This window comes from Orcinus orca, chromosome 17 (genome assembly GCF_937001465.1).
Source record: "Orcinus orca chromosome 17, mOrcOrc1.1, whole genome shotgun sequence".
Classification (NCBI taxonomy): domain Eukaryota; kingdom Metazoa; phylum Chordata; class Mammalia; order Artiodactyla; family Delphinidae; genus Orcinus; species Orcinus orca.
Genome location: NC_064575.1, coordinates 10,458,233 through 10,480,026, shown reverse-complemented (window position 1 = coordinate 10,480,026; position 21,794 = coordinate 10,458,233). Strand labels below are relative to the sequence as shown.

Sequence of the window (21,794 nt, the reverse complement as noted above, 5' to 3'; positions counted from 1 at the left end):
AGTTGTCAGCCAGAATTCTAGCCACTGGCTCTCAAGTGATCAGTAAATGGTGATGATTACTTTTCTGCCAAAATGCAGCATCCAAAAATAGAGCTATGGAGAAGACCAGATCTATTGGTTGGTTTTTCTGTGGAGGTGCTGAGGTATAAAGGGCTGGGCCATAGGGAAGAAACAGCCAACATTTAAGATGGTAACTCATTACCTTAACCATATAGCCTCCTAAAGTAAGGACACAGGGAAACAACAAAGTAATTACAAAGCCTCTGACGTACCCCCAACCCCCCGCCAAGGCTCTGAAGACGAAAAGCCTTATTTCACCTCATGCAAGTCTGCCCAACCTACTTCTCGGAGGTGTAAGGATTATAAAGTGATAAATTTGAAAGCCCTTGAAAAAATTCTAAATCACTATAAAAATTGTTGTATCAACATTCTTTTGATTATTTCCACTATTATTAGAATATACTAGTCATGACAAATGTGGAAATACTCTCAATTTTTTATCTGTCTCTCAAACTGGAATAGAGATTGTGCCATTTAGTACATTTCAAGGATACAAACATCAACTGAGCAACCACTGAGCAACCAAACTTCAATGCTGCACATACAGGAAGTGCTAAAAAGAAGCTGTTGAACTGACCTAAACATAAAATTTGGAGGACACAGATTAGGGTGGTATGCAGTGTTCCTCAGTCACTCATACCCAAAATTCTTCTCTATCCAGGAAATTGTATCGTCTACCCAATCTTTATTTCTAGTGCTAAATATTACACCATTTTCTATTTGTAAACATTTTCTATTTGAATATTCATCTACTCTTCATTCTCTCCATCTTTATTTATTCATTCAATATCTCTGTTTTCTTCAAAAGTTTGAAGATTGCTTTTAAAATATACTTTATTGTCATGTATTTATTCACTAACTCAACAGACATATATGGAACCTCACTGTGCATAGCACTCTGGTGGGGCTTTGAAAATATGGAGATAAATAAGGCAGTGTGACACCTCCCATCTCCTGGGATTTCTTGGCTTGCCATCTCCTGAGGGCTAGCTTCAGCCTGGTGACAGCACAGCTGCAGCCTTGCAGGCATCGTATTCACATATAACCAGGTCTAGAGGAGGAAGAGTGATGGACCATTTTGTCGTGTTTTTCTTTCTTTACAAGAAGGGAACTTCTCCCAGATGGCCCCATACACTCCTCCCCTGTAGCACCGAGAGACGGGTTCATACACCCTCTCCTAAATCAGTGAGAGGCCAGAGCAATGGGATTACCACAATTGGTGCCTCGAGAGATCTCATGCAGAAGAAAGATGTTGAGGAACAACCACAACAGTCAGTAGAGGAGTGATGGGGAATTTCAGTGTCTCATGCTTTTCTCTTATGATTTCTCTGTTCTTCTCCATTGAATAATATTGCATTTAATTGACCCTTTTTAATCATGAAGCACCCAGCTGTTATGGTCACTGCAACATGACAAATCCTGTATTCAAGTTGTTCCAGATCAAAGATCAAAGCGTCTTGAGCTTTCTAACTGTTTGTTCTATGTCACTGTGACCCCAGAATTTCTGGGGTGAGACTATTACACCCCTTCTTTTTTTCTAAAACCAGACTATATTCTTAGCAGCTGCCACAAGCCCATCCTAAAATTGGCTCCTGCTTGGATTCTCCATGTCCTGGCAACGGAAAACAAACTGAGAAGAAATTTTGACTCAAAAAGCTATTTATGCCCATATGCCCTTTGAGCTTAATGGTAGCCACAGAGCAAAAGAAGTTGGCCTTTTCCCTTCTTGTTTCATAATATAAACAACTAAATAGGAATTTCTATGATATTTATTGTGAGGAAATCGAATGGAAGGTGATGGAAAACTAGAGGAGTGACATTACTGGTTGACTAGATGTTTGGGGGTATTGAACGTACGCTAACTGAACATGGCAGGGCTGGGAGAGCACTTCGGCATTCTTTGTTGGTCACTGTGACTTCTCAGCTGCATATTCATGTACACAAAGAAATATAGAAAAGCCATGACAGTCTCTGGTTTATTTATGATATCAGCACACTATGAAGTCATAACCCAAGCTAAGTTTTCCTTTTGCATGTTCTGGCTTAAACCATAGGACTGACCACAGGGAGAGCTTTTCAGAATAGAAAACCATTTCGTGGCAAAATTGACATCAACTGGTTTGGCCTAGGGAAGGAGCTCTTGGGAAGAGCGCTGGTCTCCTCAGATTGGTCAGTAAGAAGGAGGAAGCACCTGTACTGAACCCAGGCAAGCAGGCTTGGGCCCCAGTAATGGAAAAAGATTTACTGGGAGAGAGTACCGTATAGCCATCCTATCTCCAGTAACAAAGTGGATGTCCACAGAGAATGTCCTTATCCGTACTACAAGGATGGACAGATACTTTTAGGTTAGCACTGGTTAGATCCTATCCAGATACATCCCAGAACTATCTGTGGGAAAATATACTTGCACTCTGATGCAGATTAATTTTGCCATTATGATTTCATCAACTTGCAAGTTTAGGGGGTGGAATAGAAACCACACAAAATGTGTTCTCTAAGCTTGAATATTTATCAACATCAGTATCCTAGGTAATTAGGGATAAAACCAATACTTTTAAAGGAAATGATTTTGCTGACATGAATACTGGCATTGAGTGAGAAAATCAGATCATCTGTGACGGATTCAGGATTTATACGTGAACTGTAGGGTTTTCGCTATAACCTAAATGCTTTCAGTCTGACCTGCTTCTTTGCCTTTGGCTTCATAGTTCATAGCAAAGCTGTGAGCTGAGCAGGTCTAATGCTAATGAGCACCGCGTACGGGAAAGACTTGGTCATTGTCATGCGTGCCATGTGCGTTAATGTAATCGATGGTTTAATTCACCATGGGCTAAAATAAGGTCCTTCAGTGTCCTCTCAGAGACTCACACGAGAGTAAATTAAGATGGAGGACCCAACACCCTCCATAAACCAGTCCCGTAATTTTCTGGAACAAGTACTATAACTTACTTGTGAAAACATCTCAGAAACCAAGAGAGTTAACCCAAAGAACACTCATTCTAAATAGAGCTGTCATAGGAGAAAGTCGATACAACATCAAAACACAATCCAGACGATTTTGTGGCTTAGTTCTTCTCTAGTGCCTAATGTGAATCTTATTATTTAATATCTATTTCATCCCAACACTAAATCCTAAACTCATCCTTCTCATCCCTCAGTAGCTGATGGGAAGGGATAGAGAAGGGCACACGAGGGATCCTTAGGTAGGCAGCCTCTGGGGCCAGTAGGATTCACTGTCCGCTAACCATGGTAGCTCTGCAGGAGCCCTTCCCTCTACCCAACATTGGTATTTCAAGTGCCTGTATGTGGAGACCCACCTTAGAGAACAAAAACAGAAATACTGCCTCTATACTTAGGAAACTCAGCGTAGGAGAGAAATGTGAAGAAAAGTCATATAGAAAAGTTTGAATTTGTTTGATATGGGAGAAGTAATTTTCTAATAACACTGGGGTTTTTTGAAAGTTCATACATGATTTGCACTTAGTTAAGTTTTACTTCCTGGTATTTTCTGGGTTAAAAGAAGCCTTTTAAAATGGGCAAGGAGGGGCTTCCCTGGTGGCGCAGTGGCTGAGGGTCCACCTGCCGATGCAGGGGACGCGGGTTCGTGCCCTGGTCCGGGAAGATCCCACATGCCGCGGAGCAGCTGCGCCCGTGAGCCATGGCCGCTGAGCCTGTGCGTCCGGAGCCTGTGCTCCGCAACGGGAGAGGCCACAACAGTGAGAGGCCCGCGTACCGCAAAAAAAAAAAAAAAAAAAAGATGGGCAGGGAGAGCGGGCAACTGTGTGAACCTGAACTCAAACTATTTCATGGAAATTTTTGATTTTAACACTCTGTTTTCTTCTTTACAGGAGTTTAGATTTGATCGTTTTACAGAAAGTGGTAAGAAGAAAACCGCCTTTTTTAAAAGAGGGAAAAAGTTGAAGTATTACCACATGCCATTTGGATTTGGAGTCAGCAAATGTCCAGGCCGATTTTTGGCAATAGTTGAGATAAAGCAATTGTTGGTTGTATTTTTAACTTATTTTGATTCAGAAATAATTGATGATAAGCCCTTAGAACTAAACTACAACCGCTTTTTGTTTGGTATACAGTATCCAGACTCTGATGTTTTATTTAGGTACAAAGTAAAATCTTAAAGAAGCTAAAAGGAAAGAAAGGAAATCTATCAAAGCTAACCTAAATGTCCTTAGCTCATCTATTTGTTTTTAATTTCTTCAAATGTAATTGCTTTGTTTGTTTTAAAAGTGCCAATTTCTGTTTGATCTGAGATCAGTCCAGTCTGTACTTTGTCACAAAACCCATCCAAAAAAAGAAAGAAAGAAAGAAACAGCATGGTGGCATGAAATTGACATCAAAATCAACATAATGATTAACTTAAAGTAGCTTTTTTTAAGTTTCTTCGTACATATTGTGATTTGCAAGTGTCATAGTAAATGTGCCTTCACAGCAATAGATTTGACACTGTGGGATTTTTCTAAAGTCCCAAATTCTTCTCTAATATGTAAGAATACACTTTATGTACTAATGGAAATTTGTGCTGGAAATGGACACAGTCTAACAAATTCCAAGTTCTCAGAGAAGAAGGAAATTAAATTTCCATGAGATACACTGGATGAAAATGTTCCCTTCAAGTGTAATATCAATAATATCTATATTGCCAGGGTACGTTTGCATTAAATGAGTTTTGCAGTAGATTAAATGCTTCCACTTCACTTCAATATTTTATCATCCATAAATGTTCTTTATTACTTTGTATACTGTGGCTCAATAGAACAAAATTTCTGGTTATATAAGGCCACTCATGTTCAAGTGAGACACTGAGAAGATTTATCAGTGTAAGAACACACAAAAACCTATTATATATTCAGCAGTTGCCCTAGGCATTAGTATTAGGTTTATTGTAGGAGTAAATATTGAGCTCAGTACAGGACTGATTGTAGCATTTGACTCCAGTGTAAACTATAAGGGTTATGCCAGTGTTGGAATTAACTTTCCTAAATGCTTCCATTTACACCAACTGAGAAACTAGATAGCAGTATTTGTTCCTGACGCCTCACCTCTTGGACTTGGAGTTTATTTGAATTACAACATTATGTAATACAGTATAATTCCATGTGCCACAATGCAGCATAGTGTGGAGGATTCAAAGATTGCTAGTATCAGATTGCCAAGTGATTGTCTGGCATCCTACCTAACTGCTGATGCCGTATATAAACAGGTAAAGCAGGTCATTAAACCCAGTTAATTCATGCTGCGTTCTTTGGAACTTCTGATATTTCGGAAATGTGCTATTGTTTTTGAAAAGGAAATTGATTTTAAAAATAACAGTATAAAATACTTAACCATACTTAGTAACTAAATAGATTTTCTAGCATTTATTTTCTCCTTCCTGAAGTCCATACTCTTAAGTGCACCTTAGTGAAGGTCTACCAGTCTAAACTTTGTTTTTGCCAGATTGAAGATGTTTTCCTTTTTGCCCTCATTCCTGAAAGGTGATTTCGCTAGATGCACAAGTCTAGATTGACAGTGATTTCCTCACAGGGCTTTGAGGATATCTCATGTTCTGAAAAGGTTAACCTTTATTCGGTTTAATTATTCAGTAGGTAGTCTGCCTCCCGGACAGCTTTAACGTGCTCTCCTTGTCTTTGATGTTCTTAGTTTCTGTTTATCATGCTTGCATGTCATGGTGTCTTTCATGAAGTGTAGAATGTTCACAGTCATTATCTCTTTGAATATTTCCTCCCTCAGGCTCCTGTATCTCTCTCTGTACTCCATGTTGTTTGACCTTTTTGCCTCGTATTTTCCCCCTCTAATTTACATTCTCGGTAATTTCTTTTGATCTTTAGATTCCTCTGCCAATTTATTCTACTCTTTAACCCATCCATCAAGTTTGTTTCTTCCTTCTTTTTATTTTAACCTCAGGTTCATAGGACTGAGAGATCACATGCCTTATGCCCCTTAGTTCATGGTACACAATTATAATTGGCCCAAACAAGGCCCTCTGGCTTTATTTACTCGTTCTATTTTATCGCTAATGGCCACCATTATACCCCTCCCCATCAGAGGCAAATAGTCTGTGTTTGGTGTGTATCTTTTTATTTGTATGTGTTTTTATAAAACACATGTTATTATCTTGGGTGCATATGTGTTTAATTTTCATAAATGTATATTCTATAAATCATTATTCTTCTTAATGTTTAACTACACTCTATATTTTTAAAGATATATCCATATTACTTTATGTATATTTAATCTGTTGCTTCTAACTGCTGTATAGTAACCCATAATGTGCACCCACCATGTTTTAATGCTCTATTTACCCAATGTTGGAAACTGTGTTGGTGGGACAGTTAATTTGGGGGGAGAGGCCAAAGGAGAACCTAGACGTCCTCCCACTACTGTGTGCTCCACCCTCCACCCTGAGCTGCAAACCCTGTCATCAGCAGCCTCACCACACGCGCACATACACACGCGCGCTCGCACACACGTGTGCGCAGATGCGTGCACACGCGCGTGCAGACGCACGCAAGGCGCGCGCGCATACACGCACACACGCGCACACACATGGACGCGTGCGCACGCCCACATGCACGCACGCACACACGCGTGCCCACACACACACAGGCCGTGTCAGCCTTCATTCTCTTAGATGTTCCAGACTTGTGTTCCATTCTGTACCTGGTATTTCCACATCATCAGTGTTTTGTGGGTCTGATTCTGTAGTTTGCTTTTCTTTTAACGCTGCCTCAGGATGGCTTGTTTACTGGGCCCATGTTCCTTGGAATTTTATCTCTGGATTTTTTTAAGACCTGAGTTTAAAGTTCACACCTCCAGAGAGAATTTGCGTTTGCTTTTGTCTGACTGCTGGTGTTACTATCAACTTCAGATCACTTTACATTTTCAACTTGAGTATTTTGAAAGGGGATTGGGAACAACATAGATAGTGTGGGTTCTAGCCCTAAATCAGCCAGACTGCAACCCTATGAGTAGGAATAGACAGGAGAGACTTTCTGGGTTTTTTTCCCCCTTTACCCAAAGTCAAGGCTGAGACAGGCAAGTATACCCACAGTCCTTCTCTGTGGAGCAAGGTTTATTTCTAAGTCACTTACTGAGGGTGCTGTCTCTGCAAATTCTTGGCTTTGTGTACAGGTCTTGGATTACACGGGCGTGCACACACACACACACACACACACACACACACAAACACACACACCTCGCTTGGGCCCCAAGCTTTATCTTCTGCCTGCCACAAAGTATAGCCCATTCGTTTTGTACTAGGACATGTATTCCACCATGTTGCCTGAAGTGGAAGCTTCCAGATTCTTAAATTCATCTTAGTAGTACACTTTTGTGCTGCTACAGCAGAGAGCACAGAAAAGTATTCCATTCTAATTTCTGCTTAATTTATAGCGAAAGGAATTTAGAGTAGAAGTATTATGTAAAATATTACATAAAAGCAATGGGTGGTAGAACCAAAACAAGAGAGTCTTGTGACAGGCTTAAATCTGGTAATTAAAGATTGTTTATAAATAGAATAAATGTCGTGGAGAAATAAGTTAAAAGACATGGATTCTAGCTATGACATAACTGGTTTGTTTTCATCAACAAGTCACTTTGCCTCTCAGTGCTTCAGTTTCCATATTTGCAAAATAAAAATATTAAGGCCTTTTGACACCAGGGTTCATCATGAGGATTGAACACAGTAAGATGTGCAAACTGACTTTGAAAAGTGTAATGCAATATACAAACTTAAAGTGTAAAAGAGATACTTTGACAATGTTGTGCCTTTTAAAAACTGTTCTTTTGTATTTGTTAAAGGGAACCATTTTTTGTCATTAGTTAATTCATTATTCATTTATTCAGTCAAACACTTATTGAGCATTTCCTCTATCCAAGATGTGATGCTATGCTATGTGTTCTTCAAGAACACATAATTTATTAGAGAACACAATACATACCCAACTAATTTATTATAAATGTAGTTGTAATAAATCATCTCCTTAAAACTATTTTAAAATTCTGATTCATCACCAGTTCTAACGAAACTTCCATCACTCATTCCAAATTAGTGTTCTCTAATGAGAAATTACTGTGAGCCTAATTACATACAATAAAACATATACATCAAGTATTGTGATTATATGTTAAAAATCATGAAAACCAAATACAATCATTGAGGCTTCAGAATTGTTTAAAAGCTGTATTTTACATATAGTAAAAACTCATCTTTTCATTTTTAAGCCTCTTCTAAATTTCAAATGAAAGAAAATGAATAACTAAAAATATTATTTTATATCAATGACCAACAGTAATGAAGCATTCAGTTAGCAAACACTAAATGCTCTGAAGATATTCAGGGAAAAGCTATTTATCACTGAGTAAGGAATGCTGATAAGCAACCTATTCGGGGACTTTTATCTGCCTTGTTTGGCTTTCGTGGCGTACTTCATTACATTTTCTCCATTTTCTCATTAACTTTTGGGTCACAAGTGTGAGGCAGAGGAGCTTCTGTACTCAAAATTTGCATGATTCTGTTTATTTTCTCATGAAAAATAATTTGGGTAGCATTTCCTGTAAGCTACTTCTTCAAATTTAACCGCGGAATCTTAAAAACAATTTCAAAGATCAAAGCACAAAAACTATCTAGACTTTGATCTTCGTATAAAACAATGTCAATAATTATAAAACAAGAATTATAGGCCCTGAGAATGTACACTGCTTTAATCTATTAAATTTGCCAATATTGCAAACCATTATGTACTTGAACTGCATTATTAGGTATTCATATTCACATACTCAATTAGGGAAAAGTTAGCAAGCCAAGATTAAGTTCCCTGTAGCATTATTTTAAATTACAGTGGATGATCACATAAAGCTCTCTAATGTTTCTCTAAAGCAATTATTACTTAGTCTACTTCAGATTGTTAATCTAAATCAGTGATCATTGACGATGGAACTTTTTTGCTTAAATGTTTACTTTGTTTATAATGTCTTGAGTAAGATAAATTTAATTCGTGAAAATCTCTCCTGAACAATTTTTTAAAGGAGGTAATTTGGCAATACTTACATTTTAAAATATTTTTTAAGCAGAGGAGTGCTGTATATTAAAAAAATAATTGTCCTGAATGTTTGTTTAATACTCTTTTGATTTTAAAATGGTATATAGGTGGATTTATGAGGAAGCAAATTATCTTGAAAAGTCCTTAGGTAAGAAATGCAAGTGCTTTGTAACTCAATTAATGCTGTTTTTTAAGTTTACAACAAGCCAATAAATTAACTTTTAAAGCACAGGTGAATGACTGTGTCCCCTTATTTCCCTACTAGGAGCATGTTGGGTGACAGAAGATTTGATTACAAATAGTAAATTATTTGGGAAATAATTTTGCTGTCTGAAGATCCCCAAATCCCCATCTCCCCCCGACACATACATATACATATATTTTTATTTTCTCATACTTTCGATAAAAGTACATTAATTGTTATATTCAGAATATGTTTCAATGTATTTTCACTTAGTTATTTATGTGGGAAATAAAAACAGATCCAAGTAATATCAGTGACTAATAAGTTTTGGAACAAGCTTATTTTAACCAGGCTGACCTTGCTAGGCTGCAGTTCTTAATAATAGCTATTATTCTGTGGAGAGATGTATAAGAACAACAAGAATGGGAGAGAGATTCCATTTCTTTCCACATAAGAGAGATGTGGTCTTCGTCTTCTGCAGATCACTTTACCACAGATAATGAATGAGGCTGAGTAATATTTGGACACTATTCTGTGTATTCATAGAGCTGAAATGCAAGCTGTAAATAAAACATAACACAGAACATGCTGTTGGTGAAGTGTGGCTTCTTCAGTAACTGTACATACAGCATTTTACTGGGACACTTAGCTTTTCTAAGAAACACTCCATTAATGTTTTAAAGATCGCGCTAGACTCAAAGTGTTCCTGTTCATTTGAACTAGGCAGTTCAGTATTGCTGAACACTTAGTGTAAATTATGTCATTAAATGGACAATCTATGAAATAATTATCTTTGCATTCAATTTTACTCTAAAAAACACTGAGTAAACAATAATTTTGCAGAACTGTCTGGCATTATCCATGGTCATGTGAGTAATAATGTGCATTTTCTATTGAGGATATAGCTGAATAGAAAAAAAAGTAGTGGCTATGCTGGTAATTTTAAGTGTGTTTGATATAGTTTTTGTTACTTTTTTGAGGTATTGTTTATGTTCTTAATTCCTAAATGTATTCATTTTTATAAGGAGAGACATGATATACTCCAGACTACCTAGAAAGTAAATTTAGAGATAGACTCATGAGGTATTTCACTTCCCTTACAACTTACAAGTTTTGTGCTTATAGGAGAAACTAGGGCAATAGAAGTAACAGGTAAATGTACTAATACCTAATGGTTTATCGTTGAGTCAAATTAAAACACTTATAAAGCACATATTAGCTGGAGATTCTTATTTGTTTGCAAGAGAACATTTATTTCATGTAACTTTTATTTCTAAGAACTAACCGTTAAAGTTAACATATATGTCATTATTACCTGACAACCCACATTTTTAAGTAAGTGATTTTGTCTTTCATGTTCAAATTACTGTTTAAATGAAGTATACTTTCATTCTATAACTTCTAAGAACTGGCCAGTATATTTAAAATTTTATAAATGCCTTTGTTTTATACTTTAAATGGAATAGTTTTTAAAGTATTTGAAATCACTTTTGAATTTTTTTAATCTAGAAGCATACAGGAAGTAGTACTTTCTCCATGTTTTAAAGTTCAGTATTTTTTTAACTTTATTTTAAACTAATTTTAGACTTACAAGAAAAGCTATAAAAATAGTATTCATTTTTAAAGAAGAAAGTCCTCAGACTAAACAATGCTTGTCAAAAGTTAAACTAAACAGTGATCATAGGACTTAGCCAGTTGCAGATCTTAGTTAATCCTTGACCTTTGGAGATGTTTATCCACAATAACTACCCAATAGGGCAACACACAGGAAGTAACACCTGAGTGGCAGAGATAATTTGCGTGTGTTCCACCCAGATCCTCCATAGTCCAAATCAGTATTTTGTTTTCATAAAAACACGATTTTCTAAGTTTTAAAAAGAGCTTACTTTGTTGAATAATTCCAGATTTTACTTAATTACACTCTTTTGAGAGATCTACACTTTAAAGATATATATGCCTGATGCTTCTGTAAAAGAAAATTAAAGTAAGTTATTCCCTGCCCCTGCGCCCTGATACATTCATAGATTTAATAGATAGATTTCCTTTCCTTTCATGGCTTTTCATGTTTCTGTGGAGGCCTGGGTAAGAAAATCTTTTTCTGTTTTTTTTTTCATGGAAGTCTCAGATGGAGGGGACAGGCTCAGCTTAGCATCTGAATTTTGACCACAGCTCTGCAGAAAGAGACTGTGCATGGCAAATGTGGCTGCACTTGCTTCAACAGACAGTGCATGATTGAATGTTTTAACCAGTTGGGTACATAATCTGACCCTCTCACATAATAAGAAATTATTTGTCTTCCATTTTCAGAGAGGAGATAAGGATATTTGACACAAATCCTTACACCAAGTTCTTCAGTAATTACCAGAGCAGCGTACATGCATAAAATGAGGTTAGGCCATGAAGCATTTTTATGTTTAAAACTAAATTCTCATCTCTAAACATCCCTATTAACATAGCAGATTTGAGTGGCAACCATCCTCCTAATAAAATATGAAATCTTTAAGATTGGGAAGCATTGGTAAATAATGGGTCCTTTAAATATCCCTGAACTTTATTCTAAAACTTAGAAAGAGAAATAATAATTGCTTTATATGACCACTGATACCATTTTACCATTTGATGAAGATGTTAATTTATGGTTAGTTAGCAGTTTATGGTTGTCATTAGTTTTTCAGTTTGGGCCACATTAGAAATCTATTTTTCTTTTTTCTTTTAATCTGAGACAATTACATAAAGATATGGTTATGTTTTATCTAAAATGTATCATTCTAGTATCACATTTCAAATTATTCACAGATCATAGTTCTTATATGTGCATATATGAATTTAAAAATACAGCAATAAAGTGCTTGAAACAGATCATAAATTTGCTTCATATTTTATTGCATCTCTGAATCAGGTTGAGAAGACAAGGGCAACTATCATCTTTGGGAAAGAATTAACTCTTTCCCAAGCTGGGAAGGAAAAACGATATCACCTTGTGCCTAATAAAAGCCAACTCCCCATCTTGAGCATCCTGGTGACTTCTAAGATAGGCTTGTCCATGATATATTGGGGGCTGGAGGGCTGGTAACCGCAAAACCCTCTTTCCCTTTGCAGTCTAACCTTCCCAGCCCAGTAATTTCTCTTCCAGAGCTCTCTAATCTGTATTTCTGTATCGTCGGAATTCGGGAACACAAGGGAGAGGAAAGGAAGAAAAGTCCCACAGGCACATGCACACGCACTCAGGGGGACCTGATAGTTCTGCAATACTCCACAAGTCTCCTGGATTATGTTAAGACGAGTCATTTAGGAAAAGTGATAGAATTTAACCAAAATCGAGCCTCAAGGAAAGCGAGCACACTTTCTTTGCCTTGCTAGGAAGCGATGAGCTCTTTGGGGCTTAAAATTGGGACGCCTTCACAGAATTCCCGGGATTGGCTCGGCTGCGGGGTGCTTCTTACAAGCCTGTCATCTGCGGGTGAACTCTCCAGGCCACGGGGGTCAGGGGACAACCCCATCCTAGTGCCTCCCCTCGAAAGACAGTTTGAGGCAGAGCCCCCGAAGTTCGCGTTCTGTCCCTAGGCACTTAGAGGTTGAAGGGCCTTGCGCCCCGCAGAAGGGGCCCAGGACGTCAGTGCAGGGGAAGGACCAGGAGAAGGGGTGCTCTGCGGCTGCGGATCCCGAGTCCCTCCCGGGGCGCAGCCTGAGCAAAGCAGCGCGGTGGGCACTCGTGTTGTGGACGTCGTTCTGTCTGCAACCCTGGGCTGGCAGGCTGGCCTGTGGGAAAAGCCGCCCCCTCCTTCCTCCTGCCCTCCCGGGTCCCAGCACAAACACTGGCCCTGGCCCTGGGGCGAAACAGACACCTGGCTATTTTGCACAGTCTACAGAACCCTGGTTCTTGTAAACACTCATCAACCGATTCGAAGAGCCAGAGAGATCCGGCGGGGAGAGGAAAAGACTCTTACCCTGAGAATTGTTTTTACCCTTAAGTTGCTGTCTCCTGGTTTTCCCTCCCGTTTCCTTCGACTGTGCCCAATGTCTGATGTAAAAGGCCAGCTTTAAATCAACCCGCAGCTCATTGGCTTGGCGGATGCAGGGGCATCCAAGTTATAAGCGCCAACACAGACCCTGAAGGAGATGGGCTCATGTATTTTGCCCACACAACAAAAAATGTTAATTCATGTAAAGCTGCTTGGCACGTGATTAATTCAGCCTGACCTGCATTTTAATTAAAAGAATACTTCTCTTTCTGACGTTTGTTTTGCAATTTAATTCTGTTTAGAGGCAGCACCGTATAGTGGGCCCTCCCCATCCCTCACTTCCCCATTGAATCGCATTTTCATGAAAGCTTTTACCAAGGATCCTCTCCCGACCAGGATTCATCACCTCCCTCCTTCCACCGGCACACGTTCGGGTCTCCGCTCTGCCGCTCCGCCCGGCAGAGCCGCCACTGTGTGCTGCGAGCCGGGAAGTGAACTCTCATCATTATTTTTCAAAGTCTGGGAAGTGTGTTATCCTTTTTCCTAGTGGTAATTAGTTACCATAGCATCTAATACGTAAATGTGCCCAGAGCACACCATTAACAGTTAAACGGAGGATTCAATTTAACACATGATTATATCTTTCATAAGTCATTACATTGGAAAAGTCAATGCCACTCATGCTGGAGCAATCTCAGGGTCCCGGGCGCGTAGAAAGGTTGGGTTTCGGCATCCGGGCCGTGAGCGCGGAGACGGGAACCCTGTGGAGCCTTGGCCCTCCCTAGAGAGCTGTTGGCAGGAAGGATGGGTGCCGGGTGCCATAGGAGGGAGCGGAATTTAAGCTCAACACAGGGTCTTGGAGGGGATGCCCAGCTACTGAGAGTGGAGAGCGCATTGCTGAGCGCGCGCTCACGCACACGCGCGCGCGCGCGCACACACACACACACACACACACACACACACACACACACACACAGGCACCACGGGGAGGGAGGAGGGGTAACTAGTGAGCTCTTCGAAGGTGATCATTTGCTGGTCCTGTAGGAGTCCACGAAAAGCCTCAACGCGCTTCACTCCTGTAGGTACCCCATGTCAAGCTGGAGATGAGACCTAAATGGGAATTCGAAATTAGAGAAGGAAATTGAAATTAGACAGAAGTTAGAGAAGGAAACCGGTGGAATAAAAGCCCAGGTGGGACTCTGGCTCCTCGCTCGGCCTCCTCTGCCCAGTGTCAGTTTCCTAAGAAACCTGAGCAGCGGGGATCGTCCCCTGCTCCCGGGAGAAACGCCCCAAAGCGCGGTGGACGAAGGCTCTGGGGCTGACCGAGGTTCTCTGGCAGACGCCGCAGTTTTAGGGTCCAGGATTTCTGTTTTGGCCGAAGGGCACTTCAGCAAGACCACACTGATTCCCTGGTATTCAGTCACCCAGTCCCGAAGTAGATGGTGCACACTGGAAGGACATACTGGGGCCCACAAGTGTGTGGACCAACTTTCCATACTGGGCTGAAATCCAGGAGTCCAGGGGCCCCGGAAAGCGGCCGGGGGTTTTGCCGGGTGTGGGAAGAATTTTCTCTTCAATCATTGGTTTCCTTCCCTAAAAGCTGCTGCTAATGAAACTTTGGAAACATTGGGGTTAGCGCAGGGAAAGCCACCTAAGTAAATCACCGAAAAGTCCTCCCCTGCCCCTTTTAGATGTCCCACATTTATTCCTAGAACCCAACGCTGGTCAGCTCCTGGATTTGGAAAGAGAATTAATTTGTCTGAAATTAGCAAAATGAAAATAAATATTACTAACCCTGCTACTTTGCACAATTGTACATATTTGTCTGACATTCTGACTTATTCTCAACATCCTCTCCTTTCCCCGACCCCCAATCATTTCCAGTCTCCTTCAGGACTAAGGGCTGGAGACTGAGTTATTAAAGGGTGAAAGGAGGGTGAGCTTTCCTTTTTCTCCTGAAGTTCAAGATTTGTTATTTGTACTATTTCTAATACTAGTTGAACAGCACAGAGGTTACAGAGGGAATACATCAAGGAAGCCTTCTTAATAATGAGAAATATTAAGCAGTTGAATCTTGCAGCGAATGTGTCCCCTACAATGTTAACATGCAAAAAGAAAAAAAAACAATTCGACTGATGGCGGCTGTGGTTAATTCCTAATCAGAATGATGGACAGCAGGGCCAGAACAATACAAACTAATGGCTGTGTTGCTGATCACTTTACCCCTTGATTAAAGGCACCCAATTATGGCGCAGAACAGTGTCATAATTATGTTTCTTAATCACATCCAGGAGGTTTAATTGCCTTAACGATGTGTTTCATTAAATGAATTTAGGTATTATAGTAGACAGTTTTCATACACAGTTGTTTTCAAATTAACATAATATTAGACATCGTCATGGAAATTGTGTTAATAATCATAATTAGACGCACCCAGGCTTTGTCTGGTAAATGCTGAGAGACGGGTCTCCTCCTGCCTGGGGGCTGCCCCGGTCTCTTCCCTCCCTCTACTCCCACTCCCAGACTGGGAGGGCTTCAGCTTCAAGGCCCTTTGCTGTTACATTTTCTGAAAAGTTACAGGTTCTGATTAATCTTTTTTGATGGCAAGTGGAGCAGAAAATACCCTCCCTCACCCCCCACTAAGTTTGATGGCATTTAGGGATATCATTATGGGCTGAGGCTACACAGACCAAAACGCATTTAGCAAACGGCCTACAGAGGAAACACTATAACTTCACCATCACTGTCTCTTTAACCTCCACCACAATAAAAATCAAACCTTCTAAATTTGAGGGCATTATTAAAGTCCAAATACAAGCCTATACAGACATTCTTTAATAGAATCAACGCCCAACCCAATCCACACATACTCCCTTACAAATCTCATTAACAAGCAACACTAGAACATTAAAAAAATCTCTATGGGCATTGTTTACGCATATAATTCAACCTGGTTGATTCTTCTGTCACAAAAAAAAAAGCAGGGGGAAGAAGCCACAATACAATCCTTCCTCAGAGAATCCAAATCCATTGCTTTTCCTTGGCTTTTAGGAAGTTGGAGATGGAAATTTTGATAAAAACTCTTTAAGAAACTTTACCCTCTCTGATGGGCCCTGGCATGGTAGTTAACAATGCCATACAGAGTGGGAGAAGAATTCCAGGGAGGGCAGGGCCTTCAAAGTTCGTGCCAGCAAACAGGAGCTCTGGACCTCCTCTGGGTCTCACCACTGACCCCATTTATCAATCCTCCAATGACCAGGCCCAGCCATCGTCCTTTAACAAGTAAACAAGTGAACTAGGGCTGCTCCTAATTGTGTATCCCTGACAAAACTTTAGTTCCACCTTCTCTGAAACTCCTTTCTTTTTTGTTACCTTTCAAGCAAAGAGTAACACAGAAGGGAGGTGATTGCTCCCTCCACAAAGCACAGCATAATGAAATGTTTGATCAAAATATTTTAATAAAGATTCTCTCTGACATAGATACACATACAAATGGTTGTACATAGCTGTCATAGTCTGATTGACCTATTTAATATATATATCATTCTTTACACATCCAAAACCCGCCAATAGATCCATCATAGCTCCCCACTCATCATCCAACCTGACAAACTGAATTAGTATTATCTGCAAGGAGTGGAAAATAGCAGGACTCCATTTTTAAAAAAGGTTTTCTCGATTTTCGTAGGATAGAAAGGCAGGCAAACAGCCATGCAAACTAAAACTGAAAGCTCGCTTTGGGTAAATAGCTTCTTGCTCTTCCTTAGTTTTATTTTATTTCTTTTAAAAATTTTTTTAGAAAAATAACAAAGGATTTCACACCATAGGCAAATCAAACCAGTCTTTCAACTTAAATAATTCTCCACAGTTAAAATAACTTATATATGTATACATATATTAAAAGCAATTAAATTAGACCTTTTAAAAATGCACAGCACAGCCTGGAAAAATATTTGCTTAGCATGTTCTTACTTATAGGATCTATTGCTGTGATGTCTTTCCTTTTTAGAATGCAAAGGAGTCCCCTTTCAAAAAAAGAGATCAATTCATTCATCAATTAAGAATACACCTTTCCTGTAATTTTTGGACTGAAGCAATTTATTAAAGCTCAATTTAAATACAGGGATGATGCAGCTGAAGATATCCAGGTGACCTTTGATAAACCTAAGCAGCTCAGATACATCAGTATGTCTCTTCATACTTGTTGGCAAATAAACCCTTTTAAACACTTGGCACACAATATAAGTTAATCTATAAAACAGAATTTTATAGGCATTAAAAAAAAATCTGCACATAAGACCCCATGACCTTAACACAGGATAAATACTGTTGATGTGGAAGGGTCATTGAAGAATAACAAATAAATACCATGAATCGTTAATACATCATTGCAGAGTGGAAAGTAACAAGGTGCACATAAATATTTTTAAATGCAATTCTGTCAGCCACAGTCAGTTTTTTTTTTAATATCACTCTTGCCAAAACTTTTGAGCATTTTCACAGGATTAAAGTTCAGAGACAATAAAAAATACAAGTCTTTCATAGCAACGTGTCTCTTCCTGTTTTTGTTTTTTGTTTTTCTTTTCTTCATTTAAATAAATCTACATTTCAAGTTTTTCTCCTGGCTCAGAATCAAAATTTATTTTCAAGTGCCCTTTCTGATTTGTCTGAATGAATATTCCGTGCCACAAGTCACCCAACCCCGGACGACTCCTCTCCCCCTCAGCACTGGCCAAATTCACAATTATTAGTAGGATTACTATTTTGCCACGTAATACTCTCCACGCTTAATAACACCTACTTCTCAACTTATTTTTCACCCTTAAAGGAAAACTCTGCTTCCTCGCGGTCTAGGCTGCCACCAAAGTTGCCACTTTTCCGAGAAAAAAAGACATCCATACTCTATCCCAACTCCACCTCCCTCCTCCCTCCCTCCCCACCCCGAAGACCGAGATTCTGGGGATGTCGAGGCCAGAACTCCCGTTTGTCTCTGATAGTTCTCCGCAGTTCTCGCCTCTGCTTTTGTTTTCTCTGCAAATGTTTCACGACTACGAGAGGACCAAATAAAGGGGGGTGGGGAGCAGCTTTTCACTCTCCTCTAGCTTTGGGGTCGGTCTTATGTTTTTCGGGGGGTGGGGGGTGTTTAAGGCTTCTCCGTGCACTGTTTGCAGAGGCTGGAGGAGACGCTATTGAACAGGGCGCACTTCTCCGGGCAGGTGGCGGCCGGGGGCAGCCCGGCGCTGAACGGGTAGCCGGCAGCCTGCTCGTAGGCGCCGAGCGCCGGGTGCAGGGCAGCGGCCGCCGCCGCCGCCGCCGCGGAGCTGGGCAGGGAGGCGGCCGAGATGGCCTGGCCCTGGTTGAGGTAGGCGACGAGGCGCCGCATCTCCTCCAGGGCCTGCGCCTGCATGAGGATATAGTTCTTGGCGAGCAGCAGCGTAGCGATCTTGGAGAGCTTCCGCACCGAGGGGCTGTGCGCGTAGGGGATCACCGCGCGCAGCTCGTCCAGCGCGTCGTTCAGGTCGTGCATCCGCCGGCGCTCCCGTGCGTTGATGTTAAGCCGCAGCGCCTTTTGCTCTTTGGATTTCTTGCTGCCGCCGCCGCCGCCGCTGCCGCCGCCGCCGCCGCCGCCGCCGCCGCCACTGCCCCCGCCGCTGCTGCCCCCGCCGCCGCTGCCGGCCGGGCCCCCCGGGGGGGCGCTGGCGCCGCCGTGGAGGTGGGCGTTGGAGCAGCCTTCGGCCGCCTTGACGCCGCCGCCTCCCGCGCCCGGGGAGGCCCGCGGGTCGGCGCCGCCGGCCCGCAGAACCAGCTCGCAGCGGCCGTCGCTGTCGTCGTCGGGGCTCTGCTCGCCGCCGCTGCTCTCGGCCACCGAGCCCCGGCTGGCGCTCTCGCCGTATTTGAGGCACAGAGCGGCCCCAGCCGGCAGGCTGCTCAGGCTAGGTTCGCCCCCAACGCCGGCGGTGCCCACGAGCAGCCCGGGGACGCCCACCCCGCCGCCGCCGCCGCCGCCGCCGCCTCCCCCGGGCGGCGGCAACAGCAGCCCTGCCCCTTCGGGGTCAGCCGGCTCGAAGCAGCCCAGAGGCGACGAGGAGGAGGACGCCGGGCGCTCCCGAGGCGGCGGCGCCAGGGACAGGTCCATGCTCGGGGGCGGGGAGCGGAAAGCCGCCTCCAAGCGCTTGGCGGCGGAGGCGCTCAGGCTCTTGTGCAGGAAGAGGTCGTCTTCGCCCGCGGCGGCCGCGCCGAGGTGCAGCCCGCGCTCCATGGTCCAGCGCCGGCCGCCGCCGCCTGGGCTCGGGAGTCGGGCGGCGCCGCAGCCGCGCCCGAGCCGGGCTCTGGGGCTGGTGCGCGCGTCGGTCCCGGTGCTGCTGGCAGCCCTCTCCCCTTCTTTTTCTTTTTCGCCTTCCCCCGCGCTCGCCGCCTCCTCTTCTTCTTCTTCTTCGTCTCCAGCCGATGGTGCTGCCTGCTGGGGCTCACCATGGGCCGCGGCCCCGCATGGTGGGAGGGTGGGCGCGGAGGGAGTGGAGCCGCCGCCGCCGCCGCCGCCGCTCTGAGCCCAGCCCCGCGCCTTCTCTCCGCACCGTTTATCTTGCTTGGATTCACCTTCAAGAGATTTCCGGACCCATCAACCAGCCGCCGCCACAGACGGGGGAGTCTTTTACATCATTATCTCTGAGTAGGTTATTATGAAGAAGAGTCGCCTGTTGGGACAGAGCTTTCTACCCAATCAGGTTAACGTTTTAATTAATAGGATTAAAACGGTAACAAACAATCGCAGGCGCTATCTGGCCGCGAGTCTGAATAGTTTCATTTCCCAGGTCTGAAGACAGGCAGCAGCTAGAGCTTTATAAAAGGCGCCTGCTCCATTATTCTGCCTGCCATCTGTATACACAGCTTAGCGCATATGTTTGCAAGGCGCTGGGTCCTGTTAGTAACCCAACAACTGCCTTTAGCTTGACATGTGTGGCGACTTTCACTCATCAATGAGCACACTAAAAGCCCTACTTAGAGCCGAGGATGTTCTTTGCTCCTTCAGCAAATTGTAGATCGGCGGCGAAGCCTGGGAGTCCCGTGGAAAGCAGACGCCTCCCCCCACTGCGCCCCCCTCCCCACTGCCCTTCCCTCGCCACTACTGTCTCATCCTGTGCTACATGACCCTTTCCGGGGGAGGCTGATACTCCACCCCTGTTCCTAGGATGACTCTGGTCTGGATGTGGAGATGGGATTTTCGGGGGGAAGTGGTGTCTCCGCTGGCTTGCCCCAAATTCACCCAAGATTCTTAGTAAGACAGCAAAGCGATCGCCCCCCCGCCCCCCCCGAACACACTGCCTTATTCCGCCCCCGCTCACCCACTCCCTGCCCATTTCCTACCCGGACTGAGGCGGTGCTGGGGGAGAGGGGAGAGGAGGGGTGGAGGAGGAGAGAAAGAAAATGAAGATCGAGTTGCGTATGCAGCCCATTAGATTTTTTTAAAGGGAGGGGGGTGCTTTTGCAGCCGTCTCCAAAGAACGGCTACAGTGATGGTGATTAATGAAGCACAGGATTTCCTAAACAGGAAGAAACTGATTGCTCAAACTTTCCTCAAGATGAAAATCCAGCTGTTTCGGAAGAGTCAACTTCACCGGTAGTCAGATCTTCTCACACACCAAGGAGGACATTTGTGCACATTTATTTACCCAGAAACGTAGCCGCCATAGCTAGGAAGCCATTCAGGGACATCTGGGTCTGCCTCGGTTCTTAGAGGGAGAGGAAGGCGAAGTGTGAAAACAAGTGCTCCTCTTCGGATGGGAAGTGGTACACGCGGTCTCCCAGCTCCTGTGTCCCGTATCTGGGAGCACATGGTATTTAGCGGCTGGTTTTCATCCTTATGACATAAGTAAAAACAATATTTCCCAACACCCTCCAGTAAATCTCTCTTATGTGGCAGAATTACTGAAGCTTATGAAATTTTTGGTTTCTCTGGTTTCATTAAAAACCTTTTAATTGTGGCTTTCAGAGTTGGCCCCAGGTGTTGGACTCTTTTCATTACATTTTGCTCTAATGTGATGAAATTCTAATTCTCTCCTTACCATATGGTTAAATTTCCCCACTGAGAATTAGTTGAAAAAGGAGAAATAATCTATTAATCTCTGTAATAGATTCACAAATGAGGTTCGCCACAGAACCTGTTTTTGAATGGTAATATCAGAACAGTTGGGCGCCTTATTTCATAAAGGAGGGGTGAGGACGGCATAGAAACGTCTGCATTTTCACCTGAGGAAAACGGGCCCAGCGGTATCTTTTCAAAATAATTGCCTGAGATTCAGTCTCACCGGGACAGAAATGCTACGCAGTCATCAGCTACCTTCGCGCCTTGGGATTGACTGGATCCCAAAGATTGAGAAAGAGCAGGCGAGCTGCGGGACGCTTTCCAGCCTGGGACCCGGGCCGGCGGCTCTGGAAGGCTCGAGCCGGCCCACGTGTCTCGCCTGGGGACCCCAAAGCACGTAGACGTGCGGGGCGGCCCTTCGCTCACCGCTTCCCTCCCGCCTCCGT

The 21,794-nt window shown here is 42.8% G+C and overlaps 2 protein-coding genes across 2 annotated transcripts in view; one reads left to right on the top strand and one right to left on the bottom strand.

Annotated features, from left to right (window-relative positions):
• Positions 1-9,350, top strand: part of LOC101272520 (cytochrome P450 7B1) — a 189,689-nt gene extending 180,339 nt beyond the window's left edge. Inside the window, exon 6 of the mRNA XM_004274972.3 lies at positions 3,909-9,350. Within this exon, the coding sequence (XP_004275020.1) occupies positions 3,909-4,196 (288 nt within the window). The 3' untranslated portion in view covers positions 4,197-9,350. The remainder of the gene's footprint in view (positions 1-3,908) is intronic.
• Positions 9,351-16,703: 7,353 nt separating this feature from the next.
• BHLHE22 (basic helix-loop-helix family member e22) lies at positions 16,704-20,549 on the bottom strand. Its single transcript, XM_004274973.3, has one exon. It carries the CDS (start codon positions 19,522-19,524, stop codon positions 18,409-18,411), a length of 1,116 nt encoding a protein of 371 aa, XP_004275021.2. The 5' UTR covers positions 19,525-20,549; the 3' UTR covers positions 16,704-18,408.
• Positions 20,550-21,794: the final 1,245 nt, after the last annotated feature.

What these genes read in the sequence shown, in the direction of transcription:
- BHLHE22 (XM_004274973.3), bottom strand. Translation starts at nt 19,524, where the DNA reads ATGGAGCGCGGGCTGCACCTCGGCGCGGCCGCCGCGGGCGAAGACGAC.